Source organism: Anas platyrhynchos, chromosome 34 (assembly GCF_047663525.1).
Source record: "Anas platyrhynchos isolate ZD024472 breed Pekin duck chromosome 34, IASCAAS_PekinDuck_T2T, whole genome shotgun sequence".
In the NCBI taxonomy this organism is placed as follows: domain Eukaryota; kingdom Metazoa; phylum Chordata; class Aves; order Anseriformes; family Anatidae; genus Anas; species Anas platyrhynchos.
In genome coordinates this window covers 1,872,501-1,891,832 of record NC_092622.1, presented here as the reverse complement: position 1 = coordinate 1,891,832, position 19,332 = coordinate 1,872,501, and the positions used below count along the sequence as shown (strand labels likewise).

The 19,332-nt window shown below is 43.6% G+C and overlaps 2 protein-coding genes across 2 annotated transcripts in view; both read left to right on the top strand.

Annotated features, from left to right (window-relative positions):
* Positions 1 to 1,832: 1,832 nt before the first annotated feature.
* Positions 1,833 to 6,381, top strand: HOXC11 (homeobox C11). The gene is made up of 2 exons (XM_005027448.6): positions 1,833 to 2,880; positions 4,214 to 6,381. The coding sequence occupies exons 1-2, from the start codon at positions 2,205 to 2,207 to the stop codon at positions 4,444 to 4,446; spliced, it is 909 nt and encodes a 302-aa protein (XP_005027505.1). The 5' UTR covers positions 1,833 to 2,204; the 3' UTR covers positions 4,447 to 6,381.
* Positions 6,382 to 15,053: 8,672 nt separating this feature from the next.
* HOXC10 (homeobox C10) overlaps positions 15,054 to 19,332 on the top strand; it is a 4,738-nt gene continuing 459 nt past the window's right edge. The window contains exons 1-2 of the mRNA XM_005027447.6: positions 15,054 to 15,943; positions 18,857 to 19,332. The exon at positions 18,857 to 19,332 is cut by the window's right edge and continues 459 nt beyond it. Coding sequence (XP_005027504.1) covers positions 15,160 to 15,943; positions 18,857 to 19,134 — 1,062 coding nt within the window. The 5' untranslated portion in view covers positions 15,054 to 15,159 and the 3' untranslated portion in view covers positions 19,135 to 19,332. The remainder of the gene's footprint in view (positions 15,944 to 18,856) is intronic.

Here is a 19,332-nt window from a genome sequence, read left to right as displayed (position 1 = left end):
CTCGCCCAGGAATTAAGCTACCTCCTGGTTAAAATGGGGCGGTAAACATCAGGTTGGGGGACAGCAAATGAAATAAAATGAAAATTAGACGAGAGAAATGCAAAAGGACGTGCCCAGGGATGCTCAGGTGCAGGAGGGACAGCTCAAGCAGGGCTAGGAGCCCCTGATGCTCCTTTGGGGTGAATTGGTTAATACTCGGGTGAGTTTATAATTTTTTTTAATTATTATTATTTATTTTTTTTCGGGGAGCAAAACGAAAACATCGAAGCCGTCCAGGTTTTTTTCTGGTCCCAACTCTAAGGCTCAGCGCTCTAGCAAGGGGCTGAGATTTGCCTTTTTTTCCTTCTCGCTGTTTGAATTTACTGCAACTCGATTTGACAAGATACTCTCAATAAAAACGTGCCACTCTCTCACGGTGTGTTAGTTTTGTTAGAAGTATTCAGCCTGCCACCGAACAGATCCCATGATGGATTTTGGTTCGGGTTTATGTGCGGGCGATTCAATATTTTTATTTATTCTTCCTTTTACTGGCCGTTTTAAAAGGGGATAATTCAAGAAAAAATCCCTAAGTGGCATCCTGTAAAGAAAAGAAGAAAACAGGGGTGGATGCGCTGCAATATTTTCATCTGGAGGTGAATGCAGCCGCCTGTGCTCGACAGAAAAATGCTGGCAACAATAATCCCCACCTCCGGCAGATGATTTCTAAGCCAGGTGAAAACCCACTTCGAACCCAATTGTTGCAGCGTCTCGCAGACGATTCTGTTCCTGGAAGACTTTTGGAAGGCGAAGGCTGAGCCTTGCACCCCTGGCAGCGCGGAGGCTGCGCGTCCTTCAGGTGCACCTTCTAGAGGGGTTGCAGAAGAGATTGGGGGTTTGACGTTTGGGGTTGGGGATTTTTAATTTTATATATTTTTTTTTCCTCCTAAGAATTGTTGGCAAAACTCGCAAAATAGCCGGCAGCACTTCGGTATCCCTGTTTGTTTCGTGTCAAAATGCAGGAGGACGGAGAAAGAGGAGGCTCTCGGGGCGTGGGAGAGAAGACAAATGACTTTAATAAGAATATCTTTTTTAATTCAGCTGGAAGAATAAATGATGAGAGTATTGCTGAAAGTACATTCATTGATTGACAATAAACAATTGCATTAAATATTCAATATGCCACTCTTACTTAATAAATATTTAACAAAACATTAAAGGAGGTTTTCGAATATTTATTAGACATTGACTTAATTCATTTGTTCTATTCCTTGATATACGACTAATTCGATATCAAAAGTCATTAAGGCAGGCCTGCTTTAACTTTAAAGTTTGAAACTTTACACGATCCCCCGCACCCTGTCATTCTTAAATGGTATATTCTCTATAAACCGTGCCAACCTGCTTGATGTATAGTTGATGTGCACATAGAGATCAACATAATTAGCGTATGTTAGAAGCTTGTTAATTAGCACCAACCCCCTCACTCCCAGATAGATAGATAGAGAGATTTACTTATAATTTAGCAGCCCAGCTGTACGAAGAGCTGCGCGTTTACGCCTGCAGCAAGATTTTGAGAAATGTTTGAAAACTTACTTAGGCGTCTCCAGCGTTTTCCCTGAGATTATATTGAGCTACCTAAAGTCTATTCAGGAACACTTCTAAGAGGAGGCTAGGACAGAAATAATCATCATAATAAATTATAGTAATCACCGTAATTAAAATATTAAAAAGGGTGGAAAAACACAGTCCGAGCTCCCTAAGACCCTCCCTCTCTCCCCCCCCTCCCCCCCCGCAGTCCAAATCGCCCCCACCCCATCTCCAAACCCCGCTGAAAAGAAGCAGAAAGCAGAATCCGAATAGGAAGGAGAGGAGGAAGGAGGAAAAAAAAAAAAAAAGCAACTTCACAAGCCACCCCTTGTACTTGTTCTGCTTTGAATGCTTACAAGGGGTGTGCCTTCAAGAAAATGAATACAAATCTGCAATTGATTTTCATAATGTTTCTGCGGTGTTTGAAAACCAATCGTTTGAACCTCTGAGATCTTACCTAAGTGAACCACTCCTACGCATCTAAGTGCTCCAAACTGATATATGACAATATCTACTTTGGATCACGTGTCCTCCGGAGCGACTAAGACGGATAGCGCGTCATCTTGCCTTCCCAAATTTTTTCCCCTCTGCACATCGGATCCAAAACATCTATCTATAGGAGCAAGAAAAGGAGAAAGATGTTTAACTCAGTGAATCTAGGCAACTTCTGCTCCCAGTCGCGTAAAGAGAGGAGTGCTGAGTTTGGAGAAAGGGCAGGTTGCGCTTCTAATCTCTACCTCCCCAGCTGTACCTATTACGTCCCTGAATTTTCAACTGTGTCATCTTTCCTGCCACAGGCCCCCTCTCGCCAAATCTCCTACCCTTACTCCACCAACCTCTCGCAAGTGCAGCCCGTGCGAGAGGTCTCCTATGGTCTAGACCCCTCAAGTAAATGGCACCATAGAAGCAATTACGCGTCGTGTTATTCCGCAGAAGATCTGATGCATAGAGAGTGCATCCCGCCTTCCACCATGACCGAAATGCTAATGAAAAACGAGAGCGTGTACAGCCACCACCACCCCAGCTCCAACCACCCGGCATCGACGGGATTCTACACCAGCATGAACAAAAACACTGTCCTGCCCCAAGGTTTCGACCGCTTCTTCGAAAATGCCTACTGCGGGGCGGAAAACCCGGCTGAGACCTGCCTGCAGAAGGGCGAGGGCAAACTGGAGGCTGACTCCCAACCCAATGCACTGTCATCCCGCGGAGACCAAGGTATAGACCCGGAAGACGAAGAGGAAAACACAAATCCAGGGTCTTCAGCCTCGTCCTCTTCTGTCAACAAGGAAGGAAGCAAAAGCAGCAATTCGAGTAGGTAGAGCAGTAAATGGAAAGGTTAAGGGACTAGCCCGTGTGTTTTGTCGGTCAAATTTTATGTGGAGTTTTATAAGCATTCAAAGGATTTTATTATAACCTACAAAGCTCTTTCTTCCAACGAGAAGAATTTTTACGATGGGAAAAGCTCTTTGAAAAAAATGGAGATGTTAGGCGCAGACACAGTATCTTAGAGTCTGTGAAATTTTAAAAGCACACCATCGTGACAAATATTAACTTTGATCATGAACTTACATGAGCATTTTAAAAGGATTTGGTCCCGGGTTGCTGAGGGTAAAAGGCAATTGGGCAGAACACTACTTTAGCTGCCTGTGCTTTCTTTTAGGCACTAAGATGCATGCAGAGTGTTGTTTTCTTCTTCTTCTTCTTCTTCTTCCTTTTTTTTTTTTTTTTTAATTAAAACTGTATGGTGAGTCTTTTCTCTTGGTGGGAGTGTGGTGCTAAGGGGGGAGAGCTGCAGAATTTGCAGGCAGAGCGGAGCATTTTCTTAGACTTTCTGTTTAAAGTGGCATTTATTCTCCTCCAAGCCTAGTGGAGCGTCTAGCTTTTGTCAGGAAGGGCTTTTACTTACGTGCTTCTTTGCTTTGGTCTTCTTTTTTGCATGCACTCAGATTTCTAGGCAGTCTTAGAGGAGCGTTTTAAATGCTGAATCCAGGCAACTTTGCAAGTTAGTGTTCAGCGTGGGGCTCTTTTTGGAAGAGGGGAGGGTTGTTTTGTTTTCCTATTTGCTTTCGTGATCAGCAGAAAGTCCCCTTTTGCAGCTCAGATGCTGAGTTCTCTTCTACTTTGATTCTTTTTTTGCGTGTGTGGCGAGGACTGGAGTTAATCAAAAACTTATGCGGAACATAATATCTAGTTCCTATAATTCCGACCTTGCTCATGCTGTTTCTATACAGATAACAGATTTGCAGCTGAGCGGGAGCTTTTTTTTTTTCTTTCTTTCTTTTTTTTTTTTTTTTTTTTCATTTTCTTTCCAGCAATCAGCCTCTCTAAAGCCTGCTCCAACAGTCTGCTGCCTCCAGTCCCGGGCTGTTCTTTTTAAAATAATCTATCTGCACAGAAAAATGCCTGCATGTGTATGCGTTTCTGGGATTAAACCCCGTGCAGTGGGAAAGCAATTGCAACGCAGTCCTTAAGACCCTGTGTAACCTCACCTCTGCTACCACTAACAATAGGCAAACTGCTCACTGCTGGAAGATATCTCCCCGTGCATTAATAACTTAACTCTGCCCCTATCTATGTGGTCAGCTGTGAAGATGAGTCTGTGTGTTGCATTAGGATATTTACCCTGCCTTCTGGTTCTTTTAAGGTGCTCCCAGAACGAGGAAGAAGAGGTGTCCCTATTCGAAATTCCAGATCAGAGAGCTAGAGAGAGAATTTTTCTTCAATGTCTATATAAACAAAGAAAAAAGGCTCCAGTTGTCTAGGATGTTAAATCTCACTGACCGACAGGTTAAAATTTGGTTTCAGAACAGAAGAATGAAAGAAAAAAAATTAAGCAGAGACCGCCTGCAGTATTTCTCTGGAAATCCCTTATTGTGAACATCTTTTCAAATCCCCTCTGCTGGTGAAGTGTATGTGTATTGGGAAGGAACAGTTGCAAGCATGGGTTTGCCCTTTCAGTCGACAAAGCAACCTCAAAGTTTAAGCCTTTTCGTTACTTACATTTGTATGTCTGGGACAGTTCTGAGTAACAAAAGGAGTGAATTTTTCTTTCAGTTACCTAACCGCTTAAAGGACTTGAATTCCATGAACATTTTATTTAACTTTTTTTTTTTTTTTTTTTTTTTTTTTTTTTTGCCTGAACAGGTTGGGATTCTCTTTTTTATTATTATTATTTTTATTGTTATTATTATTTAGGCACCCTGTCCATTTGAATAAATCGCAGTGCTGTGTGTTACTACCACGGTGATTTCAGTATGCAGCTGTGTTATCACAAGAGCGGCCAAAGTCTCCCTGTAGGATCAAATCACTTCGTCTGGGGTGAGTGTGCGTGCGTGCGTGTGTGTGTGTGTGTGTGTGTGTGGGTGAGAATGCACACACAGACATGTGTGTCCTTGTGTGTGCGTGTGCACATTCACACCCACCCCGGTCATCTGTGTTCTGCTCTCCATGCCAAGAGTTGTTGTCGAAACCTCATTTAAATATCTGTCCCTAGCAGAAGGAAGATCATTATTTCCACCTCCCCCATGCACCCTTTATATATAAAAATATATATATGCATATATATATAGAAGTGAGTGTGTGTATATATATACATATATATTCTATGCAGTTTCATTTCTACGTTTTCAGTGGGGAGGGGGTAAAATCCAGACGAAAATGCATTTGCAATAACAGTCTCTGAAATGGTTTGTAAATAAATTTCGTAGCGCATTTTTTTTTCCTGGAAATGGGAGACGAAGAACATCGAGAGAAAAAAAAAAAATCCTGAAAAAAAAAAATAATGAAAAAAAAGTATCTTTGTGTATGTAAAGCGAGTCCCCGGGATACTCTGTGAAATTCTGTGGCAAATAAAGACATTGCAAGCTGTTCTACATTATGATTTTATTTGACCATTTTATTAGAATTTCCCCTCTTAAAAGCCTCTTTGCGGTCATTGTGGTGTGGGTTTCTTCTATAGGAGTTTAAATACCTGAATGCATATCAGAAATATCATCATCCATATTCATGTGACTCGCTGCAATCTGCTCTAATAGGACTGGTATTAATATGAAACCTCCACCTTGGAGCACACGTTTGTTGTGGAGTTCATTGTGTTCATCACGGAACTGAAATTTATAGGATTTTTCTTGGCCCAGTAATCCTACCCTGAATTTGGCTCCAGATGTCTTTGTCTGTTTTCCGGTTGTAGTTAATCTTTTTGCATTTTCATGAGAACAATATATTAGTCTTCTTTTTTTTTTTTAAAAAAAAAAAAAAGGAAAAAAAAAAGAAAAAGGAAAAAAAAAAAGGAGGAAAGAAACTCTAATTACACCAAGAAACGAGCTGCATTTCCAAAAGTCAAGGATAACGTACCTTATACCTACAAAGCACAAATGCAAAGTCAAGTACTTAAATTCCTGCTTAAGGAAAACAAGTTCAACTCCCAGGCACAGGGCATAAAAGTGATTTTTTTCTGTTTGCAAAATGACTTTTTTCTCGCAGTGTCTGAAAGCAACACAACGTTTTCGAGGACAAAGAAATCCAGAAGATGCCGTTGGTGATGTGGTGCATGTATTTTGTGTAAATACAACAATTCGGAGGGTTGTTTTAGGGGTTTGGGGGGGGTATGTTTGAGGTTTCCAGTCTCCTGCTTTCTGATGTGGAGCGATGGGATTGTGCATATGGAAGAAGGGGTAGAAAAAAAAAAGCGAATGAAAAAGGAAAAAAAAAAAAAAAAAAAAACAGCAGCAAAAGGAACAACACATTATATTCCCATCCATTGAGCGTGTTCTTGTAAAATTCTCATACTTGCTTTTAAATACAACCCTGTTGAATGAAAACACTTTGATGGTGTCTTCTGATTTTATTTGACAACGGTAGGGAAAAAAATTATAACCCACAAAAATGCTCTTAGTTTGCACACACACAAACACCCCTCCGCGCAAATAAATGAAAACCAACTTCGGCTTTCGTGATAGACCCGTCCTCCTTACGCCACGATATGATCTTGAAAGGATGTTCGCAAGCATGTTTCTCATTAAAAGAGTGGGAAAGGGAGGGAAAAAAAAAAAAAAGGGGGGGGGGGGGGGCTGGAGGATGGCAAAGCGCTTCTTTATTTGCTTCTATTTATTTTTGCAAAGCCTGCGGGCTGAAAGGACGCTTGTCCCCGGCCTGAAATCTCGCCTAAGCTTTACGTTTAAGAAACCGGGGGTGGGGAGGGGGCTGCTCGCCCACCCCCAAAGCACCTTTCTTTAATGAGTGTTTGCCAAACCTTCCCAAGGTTAGGAAAACCAAAGAGAGGTGCAATAAGGTGAATATCGCGAGGTCAGAAGCGGCAGTTAATGCTCCGTAACAGCAGCGGCTGTCCGGACAAAAGCGGCTAGTCTAGACGTTGTAATAAAGACTGCAGCACTAAACAGCTTAATTTTTCTTAATTACCCCGTCTGGCTAAAGGAAAAGACTTCCGCAGTAAATAGTAAACAAATAAGGGAGTCTTGCCCAGGGAATTTTTTTTCCTCCCTCCTTTCCTCCCCCCCCCCCTCCCTCCTCCAAGGCTCCAGTTCAACTGCAGCACAATGAAACTGTAGGCCTAGTTCAAAGTTTTCGCGAGCTAAAATGGAATGCTAGTTGTAAAATCCAAGTTTATAGACCATGTGGGAGTTTACAGCAGCATTAAGCATCAGTGCCATGTAGGAAAAGGGCTGTTAATGTTCTGGGGAGGGGGGCGGAGGGGCTGGCGGAGGACAGGGGGGGTCACTGAGGATGCTTTGGGTACCACGCCGGGGGAGCGGACAAGCAGAAACAGGGCTTAGACATATGTATCTCGCGGCCGGGGTGCGTGCACCTATATGGAGGGGCCATATAGGGTCTGGCGCCGGGTTTTGGGGCCGGCTCCCTGTTAACCGCAGAAGGCCTCGGCGAGGGGTTTTCCGAGCCCGGCCGGGGAATCAGAGGTGGGAATGAGACCCACAGGAAGAAAAAATGTGAATATTTGATGTCTTTGAACTTCAATAAAGTCAAGTCCATCACCTTTAACCCTTTCGTAATAAAGAGGAATCAGAGAGGGTCGTGGCTCCCCAGCCGCCCCGCCTCCAGAGAACCGGGGGGGTCGCCTGCGGGGACCCACAGTTTCCCCCCGAAAAAAAAAAAAAAAAACAAAAAAAAAAACAGCAAACCCAAATATTGAACCCTGTGTGGCGTTTATGATGCTTAATATTTAACTCAGCCGCGCAGCATTTAATGCATCTCGAAGCAGGTTTAACACACCCGGCACACTCTCTTTATTATTGTTATAAACCTTTTGATATCTTAACGCATGAAAAGTTTTTATAACTTTGTTTGGCGTAAAAGTTTTACAAGTTTTTTTTTTTTTTTTTTTTTTTTTTTTTAATTCCCAGCACGCATTTAGGCATCTCCATCAGACAACTTTATTCCTACCTCGGATGTCCATCACAATAAAGCCTCCCTCATAGGCTGGGGAGCTCGCTCTGTGCCTACGTTAATGACACCCAGACTAATTACGAAGGCCCTTTCCATGTGACGTACAAACACACCAACCCAACCTGTTTCCTATTGCTCCCTGGATTTCATACACAACATATTGGAAGCAGCTCTGGCTTACTTTGTTGTGAAATATTGCAGAGAGGGAAGAAGGCGAGGGGGCAGGCTTCTAATTGGCTTCTTGCAGGATAATAATGTTCACTTATGTTGGCTTCCATACAAAGCAAATCATTTCCATTTTTGAAAAAAAAAAAAAAAAAAAGGAAGAAAGAAAGAAAAAAAAAAAAAGAAAAGAAAGAAAAGCAGGGTTGGGGCTGGAGGGGGGGGGGGATCTGCTGCAGGAGCTGCAAATGCTGGATGAAAGTGTCCAGGGATTCTCCTGGTGTTGGACGGGGCCGCTCACACCCACTCGCGCTTGCACACGCACCCACTTGCACACGCGGCACCCCACGACCCCACGCAGCCTCTCCTGAAGGTGCCAGGGCCCCGGGCAGGAGCACGTAACCTTGACGGTGCGCTAAGAGCCGTCCTAAAGGCGAAGCCTCTTTGGTGGCATGTAAATAACCAACTTCAGCTGAACAACTCAGCAAGAGCGGCAAACAATAGCCATGAGGGGAAATCCATCCTTTTGACCACTTGCACTTTCCTCATGGGTTTGACGTTGGTTTGCAACTTGGCCAGAGCTGGGATTAGAAAAGGCGAAGAAGAAAGCCAGTGGTTTTGGCAAGTGGACTCGAATCGACCATCAATTGAGCTAATCCTCGCCTGTGGATCCTAGGGTGAATTCATTTATTTGTGTACGAGGAACTTTTATAGGAGCAATAGCTGGTCCCGACGGAGAGGCAGGGCTGGTAGAGGCAAGCAGGCAGCTCGCCCCAAGTCCCGGAGCCCTCTGCCTGGGACCCTGGTGGCCCATAACCTCGGCGAGAGGCGATTAAATCGGTTCTCCTGAAGCACCGATCTGCCGGGGGGGGACAGGCGGCGAGTTTGCTGCTGAAATATGGGAGAGCCACCGGCAAGCAAGGGAGGGAGGGTGCGGCGGGGGGGGTGGGTGGGGGGAGGCTGGGGGGGGCGAGGAATGAAACTTTGGGGAAAGAATTGCGGATTTGAGGCAAAGCGTTTGCAAAGTTGTGCTTCAGTTCTCCCCCACCCCCCCGACCCCCAAAGAAAAAAATCAGTAACTCCCCAGAAAATAGGGCACTGGGAGGAAGGGGGGGGGGGCTGCAGGGCTGCACTACCCCTCTGCTGTCCGGGAAAAATATGAAATGATGACATATTATTTTGCCCCAAAATGGCGGCTCATTAAGGCCTTGCTTCTACGCCTTTCATAAAGTTGGGGAATATGCGGATGCACAGCATATGTTAGATTGAAGCACGTTCCTCTGCTTTTGATAACTTCTAAATTACAACATGAAACCACGAGAATGTGGTTTGCAACCTCATAAGCCTTTTTTTATCTGGAGTTGAGGAATTAGGCTGAAGCATATTGCTGATGGAGCCCATAAAAAACTTTATTCATTTTCGAAAAAAAAGGGGGAAGACTTAATGTAAACATTACAATTGTTTATGTGCTACAAGTAGCAAAGTAAATTCGTTCGTTTTAATTGTTAAAAAGCGGCCTAATCCCTTTCTTTGAATTAAGTGATACACGCTTAAGCAAATCTGCAGTCCTCTGCTTTAAAGATGTGTTTGATATAAACCGTATGTGACTGTACAAATGACGGCTAAAATAGCCGAAACTCTGTGTCACACGCTGGGCTTTGCAGCCAGCGTGTGATTAAGAAAGCAGAAGATATTCGAGGTTTTCTTCCAGGCTGAGGACTTCAGGTACGAGAAAATAAAAATTAGAAAATAAAAGAAATGAGGATCCCGGTGATTTTGAAATAAAATTCTCTCTCTGCACATATGTTTCTCAGCAGTCTCGACCTCTACGGCGGTATCTGCGTTTGGAAGGTGGAGAACCTCAAATTTTAGGCAAATCGTGCAAAACAAAGTGTTCGGGCTGTGGCCCCATTATCCGCAGGTTATTCCAATGCTATAGGTGTGAAATTTGTCTTTATTCAGATTTTTCTTCCAATTGCTTCTTTTTATTTTTCGACGAGAAACAGGAGAGTTAACAGTCCGTCCTCGTGGTGCTCTCCATATTCTGTTAAAATTGTAATTGAAACAATAATGTTTATTTTGAAGCGCTCAGCAGACCGGAGTTGCCGCTTCAAACACGCCTTAAGAAGCCTGTTAAATTATCAGCGTTTTAACAAAGTTTGAAAGAAATTATTTTCCTATCGTCATATGGGTAAAATAGGAGTTCTTTGAGGTTTGCTGTTAACTTTCAGAGCTTCAGAGCCACATTTTAGCACGTCCTTCATTGTTTTCAATTTTTACCTTTCATCGTTACTCTTCGTCTCTTTCAACTTCGCTTTTTAACTTTATAAAAGGGGCTCTCCGAAATCCCGAGCTGCGCCACATTTCCATCAAACGCTTCGGTTTTTTTCAGCTTATAAACCGCAGCGCGGCCGCGAGCCTTGCCCAGACAAAAACACCTTTAATTTTCGAAACGTGCAATAATCCACATTTTTAGAGCTCCCACACGGACCTCCCCACCTCTGCGAGAAACAATTACCCCTTTTTGGGGGGCAATATTTAAGTTTGTTAACGCGGTTGGAAAATTAAAGGAAACACTTGAGCACTGAATAAACTTTTCCAAAATCCCCGTGTCACATTATTGCGCTCTGTCACCCTTGCCGCTCTTTCTTATAGATGAATTACACTTTCCAAATTTTGTCCTCATGATCAAAGGCAGGGGAAGGGGTCCGGACCCAGACCAGTATTTGGGTGCCTGCAGCCTGCTATGCTGGGGGTAGAAAATCTCGAACGCGGTTTTCAATACCACCTCAAGGAACATAATATCATTCCATAATTCTTTGACTTAAGTTACTCAGAAAGAAGGAAGCAGGGTAAGAGGGATTGTAAAGTTTGATAGATTTCTTGTGGTGATAGTTTACAGTTTCTAAGCCAACATATAAAGGCGTGGGTTTTATTTTTGCATCGCTGTTATTGTACTCCAGTGTACTTTGTCATAAATCAGAATTATTTCCGCTACAACATGGGGCATAATACCGGGCAGAAATACAAATTTAAGGTAATCATTAAAGTGTTGCTACCAAATACTTCCTCGAAGCGAAAATGAATGTTTGTAATAAAAACGTAAGAAAACTTGGTAAAAAATACAATGGGCATAAGAAGTACTTTCTCCACATAACTCACGGTTAAATAATTAGATTGAGAAGGGGACAGGTAAAATATTGGGTGGAAGTCTGAGAGATTCTTTGTCTTGGCGATTGTACACGTTTATGTACTCCCGGGCACAAGAGGGGCTTTGCTGTCATTTTTGCTCCCCCCTGCTCCCCTCGTCCCTGCCTGGCTTCCCCGGGCTGCTGGGCGCTGCTTTGGGGACGTTTTAGGGCAATTGCTCCGTCTGCGGCACTAGGGACAATGGAAGGACCCGGGGGCCGCCCGCTCCGCGCATCCTCCCCTCGGAGCCGGGAACAAGGGGGGCAAACCGCACTTTGGGGTGCCCAGTGTGATGGGGAAGGGGAGAAAGGACGGGGCTGCTCCGGGACCCGCTCGCAGCCCCGAGCTTTCGAGGAAAAGCACCGGGCTGGCAGCCCGGGTGCGCGGCCGTCGAGCGTGGATATTGTTCCCCGAAAAGTGTGTAAAATTCAAAGTAGGTTATTAAAGTCCTTACCATGGGTAGACTCTCTCCTTTTAAGTTTTAATAGCATTTGTTCGTATTTATTTTCTGTAATTAGAGTAAAGCATTTTTCCCAACGGGGGTTCCACTTAGGCTGATGAATTTTATTTCTCTTTCCATTAATGACCCATGTTTATCATACTTCTAATTATTTTTAACTTTAAACAATATTCGGTCTCCTGGAGACGCCTCTGTGCTGCTTGCTAACGTCAACTTTCTTTTTTCCATGGCCAAAAAGCCATCATGGTCAAGTCGTGAAATATGCTCGTGTAATATTTTTATGAACAATCTGATTGTATATTTACACGGCCCCCTTTGCTCCCGAAGATGCTGATGAGCAAGTTGTGGAAGAGGCTTCCAACCTTTCCCCAGCATTTGCACTAGGAGCTTGTGCTGGCAAAAACTGGTAAACAAAACGCCTGTGAACAGTGTAAATCTTTGTTTTATACTCCCAACATTTACACATTCATAAAAGATGAGATTTCCACCACCGTTTTCTCTCTCCAGCAACCTGGATAGGGAGGTTTGCTCGAGATGCCATTGTGAAGCGCCTGGCTTTGCGGAGAAGCAAATTCGAATTATTTAATGTCACGTTTCCCTCTGATGTGCTCCGTGCAACTCGTTAATATCTCCTTCGACAAAAGCACACCAGAATACACGGCGAAAAAATCAGGAAAACATATTTAATCCTTAGGCAGACAATACAGGAAACTATGAGGTCAAATTTTGGTGTCCCAAAAAATGCACATGTGTAACTGTTTGACTGAGCAGCATAAATTATTGGCTAGCCACATCAGCTGCAAAAATAAAGTAGAAGAGGGAAAAAAAAAAAATCAAACCGGGGGAAAAAAGCAATATAATGCAAAATTGCATTGGTCTTTAATTTCATCACCTATAAATGAGAAAATATTGGCTCCCATACTAAAGTTTTATTCTTTGCTTATAAATATTATGTGGAATTTTCGTTGGATATCATAAAATTGAACGATTTCTATCAAACTGTTTTAAAAAGACCTATGCAGATAACACAAATAGAGGCAATAAAGTCGCAAATAGCTTTCCAGGGGAACCAAATGGCGTCTGAAGCCTACGAAAGCTTTTACTATGCTGGAGAAGAGGGCACACGAAATAGTATTATGCACTTTTAGGCTTTCTCGGCCTAAGATATTTAAACTTGTCCCACTTGATGCGGAGAGAAGACCCGCAAGTCTCTTGAAAGTTAAGTCGAGGGGAATTTTACAGCCCTGCTTTTGAAAATCTTTGGGAAAACAGGTTTGAAGACGTGAGAATATTCAAGCAGGACTTCACTCTAAACCGTTACAAATCACCCCAAACGGTCAAGTTCCACTTTCTGTGATACAATGTACTTTTTTTTTTTTTCACTATTTTGCTCCCTTTCTTTTTTCTTTTTTTTCCCCTTTCCCTTTCTTTCTCTCTTTATCTTCTTCTTCTACTTCTTTTTTTTTTTTTCCTTTTCTTATGAAAGGTGGCGTTTTCTTTTTGTTTCCCTTGAAAGTGACTCTGAACCCGTGTCTTTCTAATCGTAATGATCTTGAAATTCCGGGCTATCTCACTTTTTATTTATTTTATTTATTCTCAATTGCCCTAACCCGCCGCTTCACCTAGAATCAGAGCTCACCCGCCAGCACAGGAACACGCCGGGAAAATTATGAAAAAACTGTAGAGTTTAATGGCTACACGATCTAGAAAACACCCAATAAAGAGAAGACGGTTGGGAGAGGGGGCACAATAACCACGAAGGTTTCAATTCCGTCGCATTTAAGGCATCAAATCTTACTCGGAGATGGTGCAATTTAAATGAAAACAACAACTTGAGTTCCCATCGCAGCGAATTTCGCCACAAAAGAGGAGAGGGGAAATACTGGAGAGAAAAGTAACTTTCCTCGTGTAATCTCCCCAGAAAGAAAAAAAAAAAAAAAAAAAAAAAAAAAAAAGAAGTAATAAAATCCTAGCAAACCGGGAAAGTTTCGGTTTGCCAATTCTTCTGAACGATGTTTAGTGAGTCCCAGGTTGGTTTTTTTTCTCCCCCCCTTCTTATTTCCTGAAGAGACACAGAGAGAAAGAAGGAGCAGACAGAGAGACAGACAGAGAGACAGGAGGGGAGAAACCCACCACAGCACCACACTCGTGCAGTTCACCATCTGAAAAGTCGCTCCCTTTGAGCAAATTCGACCCCCTTTTCCCCTCCACGAGGAATTTTTGTGCACGACACCACACATGCCATTTTAGCCCAGAAACTTAAGACAGTTCGGAATGAAAGTGGATAATTAAAAAAAGCTGTCTTTGCAGGCTCAGGGAAGGCGAAGCTGCTTTGCTGAGGGAAAATGGGGAAATAAGAAAGGCAACCTAGGCTTTTATTGTCTTTTTCTTCATAAAAAAAAAAAAAAATGCTGCTTGGGAAAAATCCAACCTGCTTAAGGAGTCTGGGCTTCGGGATTTCGGGGAAATGCCTGGCTGAAGGGCAGCAAGCAGCTCTCTGAATTATTCCCCCAATTTTCCCCCTCTCTTCCCACATCTCCGTCGAAGCAGCCAAAGAAAAGCGGCTCCGAGCGCATCACCCCACCGCACCCCCAAAGCGTTGCCAGCCCTCCACTCCCGAGCCCCAAATAATTTTAATTAGAATTAAAAGAGCAAGAAATAGAAGCTGCTCAGCAGCCGGCTGAGCCCAGGGGAGCTCGCCCGTGCCCGGGGCGGGGGGGGACGGCGCAGCCGAGTGGCGGGGGGGGGGTCCTCTGTTTGGGAGGCAACAATTAAAAATCGCCATCGGTTTTGGGGCGCAAAAAGACAATTCCGAGAAGGCACGGAGACAGGGAGAAAGGAAAGTGGGGGAGCTGAGATTTTAAAAAATAGAAATAGATTTTTTTCACCCTCTGTCCCCCATTCTCCGCAATTTTTTTAATCATTTTTTTTTTTTTTTTTCCCCAAAAATCTTCCTCCGCGATTTTTTTTTTTTTTTTGAAAAAGGGGGGTCTCCCTCGCTTTTTTTTTCCTCCTTCGCCCCCTTCCACGCGTGGCTCCGTTGGTAAACAAACTGGCGGGAGGGGAGCGGGGGCGGCGGGGTTCTGCCTTTGTTCAACGTGAAGGTCCCGGCCCGGTGCTGGCAGATGTCGCTGTTGCTCCACGGTGCCGCTCCCGGTCCCGACAACTTGACCCCCGTGACGTCGGCCCCGTCTGAATCATCAAGGCCATTTTCAATCCTCATTGGCCTGGGCATCACGTGGGGGGGGTGGGGGGGGGGACCGATGCGTGGATAATTATGGTGCTTGATATTTTTTCCCCCTAAAAAAAAGATGTCAGCCCCTGGCTGGAGTATTCCTCCTTAAAAACCCTCTCTGAAAATGTCATGTCCCAACAATGTGACTTCTAACTCGTTTTTGATGGACTCGTTGGCCGGTACCTGTAGAGGGGAGAATTATTCCTCCAGCCAAGGGATGTACATGCAGCCTGGGAGCGATTTCAGCTGCGGAGTCATGAGGAACTGTGGAATTATCCCGTCTCTTTCCAAAAGGGACGAGGTGAATAGCGCTACCTTGTCTCTCAGCACCTATCCATCTTACCTTTCTCAGCTAGACACTTGGTGTGACCCCAAAAATACGTACAGGATCGAGCAACCTGTTGCAAGACAGCTCCCATCCTGCTCCTTCCCAACCAATGTCAAGGAAGAGAATGTTTGCTGTATGTATAACGCTGATAAAAGAGCTAAAAATGCCACAGAGACAGCCCTCTATCCCAACCAAATGCCTGAGTCTTGCCTAAATGACCATGAAGTCCCCGTTCCTAGCTACTACCGAGCAAGCCAAGGTTACCCCTCCATGGAGAAGACGTCAAACTGCAGCAATCCAAATGAGTTTGAGGCAAGTTTTGAATCCAGGGCGAGCCTGAACCCAAGGAATGAGCATCTGGAACCAGCACCACCACCTCCTCCACCTCCTCCGCCGCCCCCGGTGGCTAAAGTGAGTTTCCCCGAAAACACAAAAACAGATAATACTCAGAACACATCCACGAACGAAATTAAAACAGAAAAAAGCGCCCCAGCACCCAAAATAAGTCCTTCGGAAGCAGAGAAAGACCTGAATAAAAACACTGACACCAGCACTGACAATTCTGACAATGAAGCAAAAGGTAAGGGAATCATTCATTATCAGTAGCTAATTTCGGCAATTAGTAATCATCCATAGCTAATAAGAACCGTAATAAGAATATGCAGTAATGTGCTCTCTATCCTGCCAACTTCTTTTCCAGAGATTGGCATAATATTGTTGTTTATTGTTGCTGACTTTTGAAATACATATATATATTCTTACTAGAAACGTTAACTTAAAAATATGTGTATTGGAGCTGAGGGAAAGGAAGAAAAAAAAAAAAAAAAAAGAGAGCAGTCAGCTATTTGAAAAGTCGTCCTCTCGCTGTTTATATGGAGAAAAATTGCTGTGCATGTACTTATGGAAAAAAAATGTCCTTGCAACCAACGCTGCAGAATGTGTTGAGATTAGGTGGCTTTGCAAAGACTCTGATATCGCAGTGACTTGGGTTTTGTTTGGGGGAGGGGTTCTTTGGGGGGTTTTGTGTTTTTTAAGGCAGATGAACCCTGTTTTTTCCCCTTCCCTTCATATCGCTTTCTATGCAAATGCTTTATTTCCGTATGCTAAGCGAATTTGTCTTCTCTGGCTTTGCTCAGTGTTAAATCTCGGTAAAGGGGTGAAAAAGAAAAGGAAAGAAAATGCATGGAGTCTAATTTGCAGTTACAAACATCTCAGGCTGGGGTTGTGCACTGTGGCTCATTTCATTGCTTAGAAGCTCGTTGAGACTCAGAGAGGAAAAAGATTTTTTTTTTTCCTGGCGAATTGAGGTCTTGTTTGCGAAGGGAAAAATGTTTCTGTGTGTTGAGCAGATGTTTTAACTTTGGGATTGTCTGAAAAGAAGCTTTCATTGACCACATTTTATTTTCACTGTAGAGATTGCATATGCGTGGAAATCTGTGTGTATTTGAATATGCGGGTCTGTTCCTGTCCTGATTCGAAGCTAGGTGGATTCAGGGGCTTCTTTCAGGTCAATAAGTGGCGATCATGTGAATGGAAGGATTGAATTTCCTTAAAAAGTTGGAGTAAAATTCTTGGTAGAAAATACTGCTCAGATCTAAGGAACGGCTTGCATGGTTTGCCTGTGGTATGTGGATGAAAATATCCGCCGTGTGTCAGGATCTGTGCTATAATTAGGGCTCAGGCAGCAGGAGGATGTCTGGGGTGTGCAGCGCTGTATGTGCATGCAGGGCTGCATGCATGTGGGTCGTGTGTGCCCCATGTACACATGCCTGGGCTCTGTGGCACCAGCAGAACCCATCTTCTGGCGTTTCCCCTTCCAAAATTGGCCTTTTTAAAAGCAGAACCCAGAACCACCGTTTTTCACCCCCCTTTTTAAGCATTCGGCATCCAAAGGGAAATGATATTATCTGACAGCTGAGTTACAATTACACAAAAACGCAAAGTCAAGGTTATCAAAACCCCTGCAAACTTATCTGCACAAAGCGCCTGCAACGTCCATGCCAAGACAGGATTTGGTGGGAGTTAACCTGAAACCAAGATTATATTGGTTTTGATTTGTAATTGGGGCGGAAATAAAGAAATAAAGAAATTAAGATGAAGGTTTTCTTTCGGTTCAGATGTTAAACTTAAAATGGGTGTGTGGAGCAAGACGTGGTTTCCCAGATATTTGCGTTTTAAAAGCTATTCCGTGTCGGTTACAGCTTTTTTAAATGGTTGGATCCAATTTGGGGCGGATTTTGTTTGCTTCTGCTGCTGTTGTTTCATTTTAAAATCTGCTATAGCTTAAGTTTTCGTTAATGTTGAACCAGGTTTTTTATTCGTGCAGAAGGTAAGAGATCTTTCTAATGTAATTTAAGCATTTGGGGGAAGATAGTGTTTCAAAGGGGATTTCCAGGGCTTGGTAACATAAAAGGATTTCTGCAAATGCGAAAGTGGTTCCATGTCACACAAGCAGATTTTGAAGGTGCATTTGGCCAAATAAAGTTTTTATTTCTAGTAAGCGAATTTCTCGAAGCTGGCATTCTTGCAGTGCGGAGGACGTTGCTGCAATCGCAGGATACGCTTTGCTCTTTCTTACAGTTTAGACATAAATATTGGCCGACTGCTGGTGCCAGGATTTTCTCATGACCAAATTCAAAGCCCAAGTATTTGCTGTGTTTATTTATGTACGTGTGAAATACGTTTGCCTTTGCAAAGTGTATGTGTGTATATGTATACGAGTGTGTAGAGTGAGGAGAGTGTATATGGGATTACAATTACCTCCGAATTTACCTATATGTACCCACACAGCTCATAAAGGCAAATCTATTTCATACAACCCCAGCTCACGAAAAAAAAAAAAAAAAAAAAAAAAGAAAAAAAAAAAGACTTGGCAGAAAGGCTACTTGGGGGATCTTCAGGACGAGTGAAAATAGATTTCTTCCCCCAAGAAGAACACGCCTTGGCGAGGCAAACGGTTCAGCCTTTGCGGTTCTCTCTGAAGCCCACACGAATTATTTTTTGGGGGGAAAGCAAATAAGAGCTGCGGACAACTCCGAAAGTCACGGTGTTGCCTTTTTCTTTCATCTGGGGTGCGACTGCTGGCATTTGCAGCCCGGCCGAAGCTTGCACAAGCTTTGCAGTCCCCGCCGAAGCTTGCGCGGCTCCGTGCGCTTTTTCCGCGCTGCCCCGCTCCCCCTGCGCGGCTCGGAGGTGGAGGTGCTCTCTGCTCCCCCCGATTCACTCACAGACACCGAATTGCTGAGCCCCCCCCATATCTCTCCAAACCTGCTCTTTCTTCCCTAAAACCCCCAGGCGAGCAAATCACCCGGCTCCCTTTTTGCCCAGAGGCGAGCTGCCTTCTTCTTATTTTTTTTTTAAATACTAAATAAATAAATAATTAAATTTTAGTATATTTTTTTTTGCCAAAGAAGCTGCTTCGCCAACTGATGCAATCGGGTAAGTTCTCTTTCCCATTCCCCGGATACTTATGTAACAATGTTATTTTTAACAGAGGATATAAAGGCAGAAAACACTACAGGAAATTGGCTGACAGCAAAGAGCGGAAGAAAGAAAAGGTGTCCTTACACCAAGCACCAGACGCTGGAGCTGGAGAAGGAATTCTTGTTCAATATGTACTTGACCCGTGAGCGCCGCCTGGAGATTAGTAAGAGCATTAACCTGACAGACAGACAAGTCAAAATCTGGTTTCAAAACCGCAGGATGAAACTCAAGAAAATGAACAGAGAGAACCGAATCCGTGAACTGACTTCCAATTTTAATTTCACTTGAGTGTGCTCCAGCCCCTATGCAGGCGAGGGAGAGGGGAGAGAGGAAAAGCCTTGTGCAGTTTGGGTTTTTATTTTATTTTTTTTTTCCTGGGTATAAATGCAATGCGTATGCAAAATTAAAGGACCTCAAGTCATTTGGGTATTTACAGTTTGTAGAGAGAAGATGCAGCGGTATGAGCATGAGGATATATATTGCATC